The sequence below is a fragment of the Gymnoscopelus braueri genome (genome assembly GCF_963280865.1).
Source record: "Gymnoscopelus braueri genome assembly, chromosome: 8".
NCBI classification, from domain to species: Eukaryota; Metazoa; Chordata; class Actinopteri; order Myctophiformes; family Myctophidae; genus Gymnoscopelus; species Gymnoscopelus braueri.
The window spans coordinates 1,857,404-1,869,817 of record NC_137609.1 but is presented as its reverse complement, the minus strand read 5'-3'; the positions used below and the strand labels follow the sequence as shown (position 1 = coordinate 1,869,817).

The 12,414-nt window shown below is 41.6% G+C and overlaps 1 protein-coding gene across 1 annotated transcript; it reads right to left on the bottom strand.

Annotated features, from left to right (window-relative positions):
* Window positions 1–954: 954 nt before the first annotated feature.
* zmat2 (zinc finger, matrin-type 2) lies at window positions 955–11,954 on the bottom strand. The gene is made up of 6 exons (XM_080434959.1): window positions 11,917–11,954; window positions 9,290–9,389; window positions 8,138–8,261; window positions 6,265–6,338; window positions 5,156–5,301; window positions 955–3,220 (listed from the first exon to the last, which is right to left on the bottom strand). Exons 1-6 carry the CDS (start codon window positions 11,932–11,934, stop codon window positions 3,080–3,082), a joined length of 603 nt encoding a protein of 200 aa, XP_080291085.1. The 5' UTR covers window positions 11,935–11,954; the 3' UTR covers window positions 955–3,079.
* Window positions 11,955–12,414: the final 460 nt, after the last annotated feature.

The following is a 12,414-nucleotide window of genomic DNA, read 5'->3' as shown; positions in this document are numbered from 1 at the left end:
TTAAATGTGTTCCTCTTCTATTGTATCTGCTTCTAAGTTGAACTAATTGTGTGACTGCAGCTTTGCATCTTGTTTTTTCTTCCTGTTTACAAGAATACAGTCAGAATCCTACCCACTACCATTACATAGTTTATCACTAGAACTAGTGTGCGACTTGGAGCATAGGTCTCCGCCAGGCCGGGTTGCATACCCAGGGCCCGGAAACTTTGGAAGGCAGTCATAGGCACTTGGAATGGGATCTGACAAATCTAACTTACACATCTTGATCACATGACCCAGATATAATGTGTACCGGTTTGAGTGAGTTTTGAACAAAACATGTGGGAGTAGTAGCAAAAAGTGTGTTTTGAAGAAAACACAAAATGGCAGACAATTTAATGTGGCACAAGTAGCTGGGGCCTATTTGGAGAGTGAGATGTCATGGAATGAAGTGTAAAACATTTTTTATTGTAGGACCTACGGTTTAAGAGTTAGAGGGCAAATGTGAATCTGCCTGGTATAGCACCACCTTGAAGCCAATTAGCATTTCTTCCTTAGCCTAGTGGGAATGTGTGTCCAAAGTTTCACGGCAATCAGATGCTGTGTTCATGATTTGAGGCATTTTGCTCTTTGGAAGCCAATCTTAGTTAATTCCAATGGAATATGAAAAATGGGACAGATCCATCTTGATCACATGACTATAGAGACAATGTGTACCAATTTGTGTTATGTTTGGACAAAATCTCATAGAATATAAACAAATGTGTTTTGCAAAAATCACCACGCTGCTGGTGGTGCTGTAACAGGCCAATGTGAAAAATCTGGGGCAGAAGTTCTGCTCTGGCATCCAGGGAGTGTGTGTGAAAAGTTTCACGCCGATCGGAGATTAGCTGACGGACGGACGACACAATACAACCTGCTCACACGGTGTGTGTGTATGCGTGTGAAAAGTTCAAGTCAAACACAAGACATCAATCTACAGAAGAATTTTAATAAAATAAAATAAAAACAGAATAAAGATTTCAGTTTTGATGAAAGTAAAGAACATTTAAGGTTATAAAAACATGAAAACCGACAGCCCTCAGGACCATGTTTCACTTTGTTTATCTGACGCTCTGGTCTTTGTACTGTGGAAGTTGTTGCTGCCTTGCTCGTGGACATACTGTTATTGTGTTGTGGGGATTTGAGCCTGTGGGCGTTTCTGTTACGGGCAGACACACACATTTCAATGGTGAGAATTGTTTATGAATCTATTATTCACAGTAAATACACACAATTCAATTCCCAACGTTAATTTAACTCAGAATTAGGGTACAGATGGAACCAAATGGACCCTTTACAGGTCCATTTGGTTTAATCTGTACCCTGTAGTAGGGTATTGCTGTTGCTGATCTGGGATCTGACTGTGGTTCTACAGTTGGAACTCTACATAATGGAATACTGTCTGCTTTTCAAGTGTAGTTGTGTCTGAATGGGAGCATCAGATAAACACTGAACCCATTAAGACCGGGAACACAGCTGTGTCATTTTTAGATTTCTTTGGCTATTAAAAAAATAGCAGATCTACAAGCTCACCACGCTATGAGGTTGTAGATCTGCTATTTTTTTTCATGTCAAGGAAGGACCACCCAAATTATGCGTTTGGCCGCCGATGCCCATCAAAATATGTTGTTCCAGCGACCCCGCAGAAGCAAAGATTTGAGTTAAAAAAAAATCCAAAAATACATGTATTCAAAGATTTGAACAAATGTTCAAAAATAGCAGTTATACAAGCTCATAGCACGGCACCGAGTGCCACGCTACGAGCTTGTATATCTGCTATTATTGAATAGCCAAAGTATAAAATAATGGTTATAGCTAAAAATCTAAAATAACACATAGATGCGTTCCCGGTCTAAATGGGTTAAAACATCAAAATACAACCTGCTCACACGGGGTGTGTGTGTGTGTATGCGTGTGTAAACGTGTTAAGAGGTCTGCAACAAGTCCACCCGGAACCGAAAATGCATTTTATTGATGCATCGACGAAGACTCAAAGAAAGTCGGCGTAAAATGTACACCTCGATTGAATGCAGGCAAGACAGACAGACATATGTCTCAATGTAGCTCTGTCTGTGACTGTCACCCCCCCTTCATGAGCTACAACAGGGTCATAGACGGGTCTATCTATCTATCTATCTATCTTTTTCTAGGTGACGGACTGGTCTCAACAGTGAAATGAGCATTATTTACAAAGCCTTGCTGAAAATATCATTCTATAATGTAGCCTGAGTATCGGATTCTGTGACTACTAGACCAGTGGTTCTATAACATGGGGTCCATGGCCTCCCGGGGGGTCCTTGCAAGGGTTCCAGGAGTTCCCATTCAGAAATGATAGGAACCAGACTTACAGGGTCTGTAACTCTGAGAGTGTACAAATGGAACCAAATGAACCCTAATGGGTCTGTAACTCTGAGAGTGTACACATGGAACCAAATGAACCCTAATGGGTCTGTAACTCTGAGAGTGTACACATGGAACCAAATGAACCCTTACAGGTCTGTAACTCTGAGAGTGAACACATGGAACCAAATGGACCCGTACGGGTCTGTAAATCTGAGAGAGTACAAATGAACCCTTACAGGTCTGTAACTCTGAGTGTACAAATGGAACCAAATGGACCCTTACAGGTCTAACTCTGAGAGTGTACAAATGGAACCAAATGGACCCTTACAGGTCTGTAACTCTGAGTGTACAAATGGAGCCAAATGGACCCTTACGGGTCCATTTGGTTCCATTTGTACACTCTCAGAGTTACATTAACACTGAAGGGGTTTACAGTGGTAAAGGTAGTGATTATTGGGGGTTCCAGGGATATAAAATGGTATCAGTGGTATCAAATGGGGGTCCATGGCCTAATGCATATGAAACTGGGGGGACCTTGAAAAGAAAAAAGGTTGAGAATCAGTGTATTAGACCCTTTGTATTAGACCCTACTAGACCCAGGGGTCGAACAATCTCAAATTTGTCTCAAATCGGAACCGGATCAAACTTCTTGGACCCGTGCAGACCTCTAGTGAGCATGTGTGTTTGTATTGTGTGTGTGTGTGTGTGTGTGTGATCAGTGGCAGTTGTTTTTAGATCTGAAGCCAGAGAATCCCATCACAGCCGTCATCTCGTCGTCGTCCTCCTCCAGCTCCTCCTCCGCCCTCCTCTTCCTCTCCTTCTGTTTCTCCTTCTTGTAGGCCTTCGCTTTCTCCTCCTGCACGCACGCACGCACACACACACACACACACACACACACACACACACACACACACACACACACACACACACACACACACACACACACACACACACACACACACACACACACACACACACACACACACACACACACACACACACACACACACACACACACACACACACACACACACACACACACACACACACACGACAATGAGTCTAACATTCATTAGAAGGACAATATCGGTCACCAGAAGCAGGGATGTGTGTTTTCAATGAGACTAAAAAAGTTAAAATTTAGTTTAAAAGGGATAGTTCACCCCCAAAAGGACATTTTTTCTATGGATTAGTCACCCCATGGAGACTTGAATTTATGGATATGTTTTTGTTTTTGTCGCATTCCTAAGTCAATAATTTGATGACCAGCGGACCGGTAGGCAGCGGTTCGGGTAGGAGATACAAAGGAATTTCAATGCGACAAAAACAAAAAAATATCTCTTTAAGTTCAATGGGCATAATGTAGGAGGGTGGAGCCATGTCTGATCAAATCAATATCAGATCTAAAAATATTGAATCAATCAACCTAGAAACTGTCTGGGGTGAAACACGAAAGCCTCAGTAGACGTTAAAACGACACCAGAAGTGCCTTTTAAAGTTAGTGTGCTTTATCCTTTTGACAGATATGTCCAAATATGTTCATGCATATATGCATTCTGTTAACCCATTCAATCCAGGAACGCATCTGTGTCATTTTAAGATTTCTTTGGCTATTTTTTAATCATGCAAATTTGTGCAAATCTTTGAATATATATATTTTTTTACTCAAATCTTTGCTTCTAGGGGATTTTACAAATGTCTTCTAAATCCTAACAGTTTTTTGAAAAAACTTATGTTGCTATAATCAGTGGTTCTCAAACTTTGTCATGTCAAGGACCCCTTTTGTGAAGAAGGACGTTTCGGTCGTTAGACCTTCATCAGGACAGACTGTCCTGATGAAGGTCTAACGACCGAAACGTCAAATAAAGAGCTACATTTTTAGCAAGTTTCTGACAGTGTGCGGGTCCTATTCTTTGATTTAATCATGTCAAGGGTCCCCAAAATGATATGCATTTGGCCGCAGACCCCCATCTGAAAATGTGTTGTTCAAGGGACCTCCCAGAAGCAAAGATTTGAGTAAAACTTTTTTGCTTGGAATATATAAGGATTTGCAAAACATTTTAAGATTTTTCAAAAAATATAAGCTCATAAAAAAAAAATATAAGCTCATAGCGTGGCACAGAGTTCCGAGCCGCTATGAGCTTGTAGATCTGCAATTTTTTAATAGCCAAAGAAATCTTAAAATGGCACAGATGGATAAAAAGATTTCAATATGATGTCTTGAGCTCCACAACAATTATCTTAAAACGTCTACAAGCTATTTTGCTACTTTTGCGTGACTCTGTCATTCCATGAAGTATAAAACAGGGCATTATGAATGAATGGAATACTGGGCGTTGGGGTGGCACAGTGGTAAAGTGCCTGCCCACCACCACAGAGGTTGTGGGTTCGAATCCGGTACATCCGGCTTTGTCGAGCGAGCATCTATCTATGCTAACACAATTTGCCCGTGTCCGGGGGAGGGATGCCGGGCGGGGAGGACGATATTTGTCACTGCACGTACTCATACGAGCTGGGGGCGGAGCCTGTCAGCAGGGAGTGTTTGGCGGGAGGAGTAGGACAAAGGCTCTACGTCCTCCCGGTGGGGGCTCCTCACTGACAGGTGAGTCAGTAGGATATGACAGCAGTGACAACACACAAATGTGTGTGGGGAGGAATTAATTGGCATAACGACTAAATTGGGGAGAAAAAGATGAAATACTGCATGGAGATACAAGGTTTCTGCCCCACAGTGACCATACAGTTGAATGTGTGTTTGTGTATGCGTGTGCGTGAGTGTGTGTGTGTGCACCTCCTCTCGCAGCTCCTTCATTCTCTCCTCAAAGTCGTACTCCTTCTGTTTCTCCTCCATCTTCCTCTTGTTGGCCTCGAACCTCCTCTTCACCTGGTCCAGAGAGGAGCGCTCCACACGCATGGACATGCCCAGGTTCCTCTGGTCTGTAAACATCCCATAATATTAATCATCACATTCTAAACCTTCATCGAGTTAAGGCCTTTGCAGAAAGGGTGCGATTTTCCGCACGGAAAAAAACGGACAATATCATTTTTTAAATGAACACATGGTTCTCAATGACCTCATGCACTGACAGCACACCGGCTCCGAATTTACCGTGCGGCGATGCAATGCGTTTTTTTTTTCAATCGAACCCAGTTCGATTTGTGCGTCTTTTCGCATGCGGTAAAAACTGATTGACTAATCGCACCCTGTGTGCAAAGGCCTTTAGTGTTAGAATTAGACATGATCCGTCTCTCTGTACCAGTATGATCCCCTCAGTGATAGATGTAGGAATGTACTGATGCGATTGCACCGATGTGCATCACTCTAGTGCTCTCATAGATACATATTGCCAATAATCTGTATTATTCTATTGCAGATGTCTATCTTGTGTATGTGTATAAACAGGCATGTGTTCATGTGGCTACATTGTTCTCTGTTTTTGTATTACAGTTTTTTTTCGTCAGCTGAGCTGTTGGCTTGTACAGATGTGTTCAATCAGGTCTTCTTGATTGAGTGCACCCCGATTAGATCTAGATACAAGCAAAGATGCTTAATTTAGGAAGAATGCCCAACCCACATTTTGCCACTACTGTTGCTAGATATAGCGAGTGTGTGTTGCTGGGACAGCAACACACACACACACAAAACACCTGTTTTGTCTCAGAGAAAAAAATCAATTTTAGTGTCAGAATATTGTGAAGATTGGGTCCAATATTTAGTTCAGTGACCATGGAGCTAAAGAATGGTTTAGAAGCTGTGTTCACGTTCACTTCTACCATTGGAATTAATAGTCCAATATACTTCCGATCTCCTTCCGATAATATAACTGCATCATCTTAATGTTAGTTACCACCAGCCCACATTGAGACAAACAGTTATACTGCCTGCCTGTCTGTACTCACGTTTCTTTCCATTGATGTGGTCCAGGAAGTTTATGGAGTCTTTCACCACACAGTCACACACATTACAGTAATACCTAGAAAGAGAGAGCGTGAGAGAGAGAAACACAGGTTCATTAGACAGAGATAGACACAGGTTCATTACAGTAATACCTACAACCAATACAAAACACTGGAGATGACATACAAGGTAACCAGGGGCATGAACTAACCCTACAACCCTCCCTTCTCTAAAACACCCTGGACAACGCTCCACGCGTCCTAGACTCTTCTCCCTTCCCTAAAACACCCTGGACAACGCTCCACACGTCCTAGACTCTTCTCTCTTCTCTAAAACACCCTGGACAACGCTCCACACGTCCTAGACTCTTCTCTCTTCTCGAAAACACCCTGGACAACGCTCCACACGTCCTAGACTCTTCTCTCTTCTCTAAAACACCCTGGACAACGCTCCACATGTCCTAGACTCCTCTACCCTCTCTAAAACACCCTGGACAACGCTCCACTAGGCCTGTCCCCCTCAGTCGACGAATCAAATAGTCAGTTGAGACCCCCTCAGTCGACACAAATTATTTGATTCTAGCCGCCAGTGTTTTTTTTTCTTCATAAATAGAACCAGTTGACTAATCATATTACGGGAGGCTCTTACTTTGAAATCCGCCGTTTTGAGAGGAAATACTTCTTCTGTTGCTGCTAAGCGACTATGACGCTTTTCAGATATATAAGAAATAAGAAATCACGTGAATTACACAGAAGATTTTGAAGAAAATGAGTCGGGGACAGCCCTACATGATACGTCCTAGACTTTTCTCCCTTCTCTAAAACACCCTGGACAACGCTCTCCCTTCTCTAAAACATCCTGGACAACGCTCTCCCTTCTCTAAAACACCCTGGACAATGCGCCGCACGTCCTAGACTCTTCTCTCTTCCCTAAAACACCCTGGACAACGCTCCACACGTCCTAGACTTTTCTCTCTTCCCTAAAACACCCTGGACAACACTCCACAAGTCCTAGACTCTACTCCCTTCTCTAAAACACCCTGGACAACGCTCCACACGTCCTAGACTTTTCTCCCTTCTCTAAAACACCCTGGACAACGCTCCACACGTCCTACACTATTCTCCCTTCTCTAAAACACCCTGGACAACGCTCCACGCATCCTAGACTATTCTCCCTTCTCTAAAACACCCTGGACAACGCTCCACACTCTTCTCCCTTCTCTAAAACACCCTGGACAACGCTCCACACGTCCTACACTCTTCTCCCTTCTCTAAAACACCCTGGACAACGCTCCACGCGTCCTAGACTCTTCTCTCTTCTCTAAAACACCCTGGACAACGCTCCACACGTCCTACACTCTTCTCCCTTCTCTAAAACACCCTGGACAACGCTCCACGCGTCCTAGACTCTTCTCCCTTCTCTAAAACACCCTGGACAACGCTCCACGCGTCCTAGACTCTTCTCTCTTCTCTAAAACACCCTGGACAACACTCCACACGTCCTAGACTCTTCTCCCTTCTCTAAAACACCCTGGACAACGCTCCACACGTCCTAGACTCTTCTCTCTTCCCTAACGTCCTAGACTCTTCTCTCTTCCCTAAAACACCCTGGACAACACTCCACACGTCCTAGACTGTTCTCTCTTCTCTAAAACACCCTGGACAACGCTCCACACGTCCTACACTCTTCTCCCTTCTCTAAAACACCCTGGACAACGCTCCACGCATCCTAGACTCTTCTCTCTTCTCTAAAACACCCTGGACAACACTCCACACGTCCTAGACTCTTCTCCCTTCCCTAAAACACCCTGGAGAATGCTCCATACGTCCTAGACTCCTCTTGTGTGCGTGCGTGCGTGTGTATTGTGTATATTACCCTCCCATCTCTGCCTGTGGGGTGGTCTTGGTGATGACGATGGTCTTTCCCAGTTTAGACTCCAGGTCCACCTTATAATCTCTGTGACGCAGCAGCTCCCTCTTAACTGGAACCACTGGTTTGCCTGAACACACACACACACACACACACACACACACAAAATCAATAGACCTGATCAGAGGTATCCATCAACACAAGATCTAAAAAGGTGTTGCTGTTTTTGGACCATAGGCTAAGTTATGTTACAACATAGTGTCCAGCTTTAACCTGTGTTAATTTAGTCGACTAAAGCTAGGATGACAAATGTTCAAATACCTTTTTTCACGGATGAAATTAAATAAAAACTGACATAATGAGGACTAAAACTATGACTAAATATACTGACAACTTCGTCAACAAATAAAAACTAGACTAAAAACTGCTAGCTCACAACGCATCGCAGGCACGTTTTGAGCTTGTAGATCGGCTATTTTCGGCACACAGCTAAAGTATAAATCAGGCATTACGACGCCATCAAGGCCTAAAAGTAAAACATTTCAGATGAATTAAGTATGACTAAAACCAAACGGAATTGTATTCAAAAGATATGAATAAAACAAAGTCAAAATTAACACAGGCTGCAACTAAGCATGCCTTTACATAATCAATTCATCTGTTGATTATTGTATCTAATACAGAGGTCTTCAACAGGGGGTCCGTGACCCCTAGGGGGTCCGCGGAGGTACTGCAGGGGGTCCGCAAAATTGTTTGATAAAAATAAAATAAAAACTTTTTGTTATTTTTTTCCCCAAAAAATGTCAATATGTCTTTAAACATAACATGACATATTTTAATAGCTTAGTATTGAATGCACAATAACATGGTATGTTTATACATATTTTGTAGAGAAAGAAAAGGTCTTTTGCACACCTACTGGGACAACCTGTGGGTAAGAGCAGGCTCCAGGCAACCATTTGTTCATGCTTATACATATAAAACACAATTGTATACATAAATATACGATATATGTGGTGGCCTACCCCCTACCCTACGAGGTAGGGGGTCCCTGCTCCATCACCCCATCAGCTTGGGGGTCCCTGGCCTGAAAAGGTTGAAGGTGATAAAAGTACAAAATGGTGATTTATTGATGACCGTGTTTCTATGACAACTCACCATCTTTCCTGTCTCTCTCCTCAGTGAGGCGTTTCTGAGCCAGCTGCTCATACTCGTCCACGTCCCACTTCCTCCTGAAGTCATTCTTACTGTTACTGGACTGGAGGACACAAGACCAGAAGACACATGAGACACAGAGATACACGTTAGAGACGTACTGCACTGTAGTTACAATTTACAATGTAGGCATTTAGCAGACACCAGGGTGACTTACTATAAACAAGGTAAATAACAGTGGTGGAAAGTAACTAAGTACATGTACTCAAGTACTGTACTTTAGTACAATTTTGATTTTTGGGATGCGACGCATTGTGAGCTTGCTTGTGATCTGTGATCTGCTATTTTCAAAAGACATGTATACATTTAAAAAGTTGTAATGGGACATTCTGCATAATGAGTACTTTTACTTTTGGTACATTTTGATGCCAATACTTTTATACTTTTACTGAAGTACATTTTGAATTCCAGACTGTTACTAGTTGTAACAGTATTTCTACATTGCGGTATTGATACTTTTACTTAAGTAAAACATTTGGGTACTTTTTCCACCACTGGTAAATAATCACATACAGAATGCAGAGAGACAGTGTAGATCACAGCAGGTAAACTAAGAACCAGTCTAAACCACTGTTTCCCAAACAGTGGGTCGGGACCCAATTGTGCGTTGCAGACCGATTGTTTTTCAATAAGTTCAATTTCAGTTTATTTCAAAAGTTTGCATACATAATAAAAAAAATTAAACAATTTTTCAAAAGCATTTCATGAACAATTAAAATAAATTCCATATCTTCCACAAATTTTACTTTTAAGCTAAAGTTAAAATAGCCGATCTACAAGCTCAGATCGAGCTTGTTTGGGTCTAGCTTGGGTCTAGCTTGGGTCTAGTTTGGGTCCCGGGAAGACACAATTAAAAAGACAAAAAATATTTGGTGTTAGACAGAAATAAGTGCTCCCAGTACAGAGACAACTCAGGTCCAGTTTACCAAGTCTAGATGGGTTAAGTGGTTAACAACCTGTATTATAGAGTATAATAATGTATATGAGCTGTTTGAACTAAGATGTGTATCATTGATTGATTTCCTACAAAATAAGGAACAAAGTGTGTTCCTGATCAGTTCAATGAGGGACACGTCTTCCAGTTTCCAAATAAGGGACCATTCTGTATTTCAAGGGCAATTGGCGACCCTCCTTGACATTAACCCATTTAAGACCAGGAACGCATCCGTGTGTCATTTTAGATTTCTTGGCTATTCAAAAATAGCAGATCTACAAGCTCGTAGCGTGGCACCGAGTGCCACTCTACGAGCTTGTAGATCTGCTATTATTGAAAGATCTTAAACATTTGTGTTGAATACATATATATTTTTGAAAACAACATTGTTAACTCAAATCTTTGCTTCTGGGGGGGTCCCTGAAACAACATATTTTGATGGGGATCGGCGACCAAAAACATAATTTTGGGGGTCCTCGACAAGAAAAAGTTTGAGCACGACTGATATAGCAACAATAGTTTTTTCAGAGAAATGAAGACATCTGTTGAGACATTTGACAAAGATTTGCGCAAATTTTCACGATAAAAAAAAAATTGCACATCTACAATCTTTGTCAAACTGCGGACCACCCAAAATAATCATATTCAAACTGCGGACCACCCAAAATAATCATATTCAAACTGCGGACCACCCAAAATAATCATATTCAAACTGCGGACCACCCAAAATAATCATATTCAAACTGCGGACCACCCAAAATAATCCTATTTGGACTGGGGACCACCATAAATAATCATATATGAACTGGGGACCACCATAAATAATCCTATTTGGACTGGGGACCACCATAAATAATCATATATGAACTGGGGACCACCATAAATAATCATATATGAACTGGGGACCACCATAAATAATCATATATGAACTGGGGACCCCCATCCAAGCACTTGGAACTGTAGGAGTTGAGGCATTACATTTAGTTTGACTTTAGAAAGTTTAGATATATTTTAGATTGTACAGTTTAGATACAAGCTCACAACCCCTCGCAGCGCGTGGCGTTGGGGACCCCCACCTGGACCCCCCACCCCCCCCCCCCCCCAAAAAAAAAAATCATATGGGGACACCCCAAAATCGAACCACAGGTTGAGAACCACTGCTATATAGCAATGATAATAGCTTTTATTTTATTTTAAACATATATGTATATATATTTACATAAAATGACACTTACTCACTGGAACATTTTAAATGACAGTGTGTCTATTAATTATGAAAAACAATAACAGCATATTCAATTTGAAATAATTAAAGTTTATATATATATATCCCCACTCTAGGCTATATTCAGAGCTATATATATATATATATATATATAAAATATTATTTATACATTATATATTATTGTATATATTATTTATATGTGGTTACAGCGGCTAACATGTTAGCTTAGCCAGTTTAGCAGTGAGTATTTTTTAAACGTTAAAACGTGTCGTTTCATTAGAAACGGGTCGATCAACTCATCTGGTTTATTTTTGTATTAATTCTAATTAACATAAAGCAGCACCGCGGTCTGAGAAACGACTGAAACTCGGAAACAAACAGAGAAAAACTAATAACAAAACAAACTCTCACCCCACTGCCGGACGCCATCTTTGTTTCTCTGCTAGGCAACGCGGAATACGGCTGGTCGTAAAGCAGTCCGCGTTGCCAGGTGCTGCGAGAGAAAATAAGCAAACCAGGGCTGTTAAACCAAGCCTAAAAGAAGCGACCTAACATGACACCTTTAAAATTCACGTCGGCTATTTGAAAATAGCAGATCTACAAGCTCACAACGCGACACGATGCGACGCGTTGTGAGCTTGTAGATCTGCTATTTCTGCTATATCTTGAAACATTTTAACACATCTTGTACCCACAAACTATTTTCAGATGGGGGTCCTCCAGGACAAATACATATTAATTTGGGGTCCTTGATATGAAAATATTTGAGAACTACAGGTTTAAACAACCCCAAAATAAACAACTAGACTTTAGAGACAAGCCCCACAAAACGCAACCTGTTATCAATATTTACAAGCAAACTTTACAGAAAAAAATGCCCAAAGTCGCTTATAATAAGCAGACCTGGCA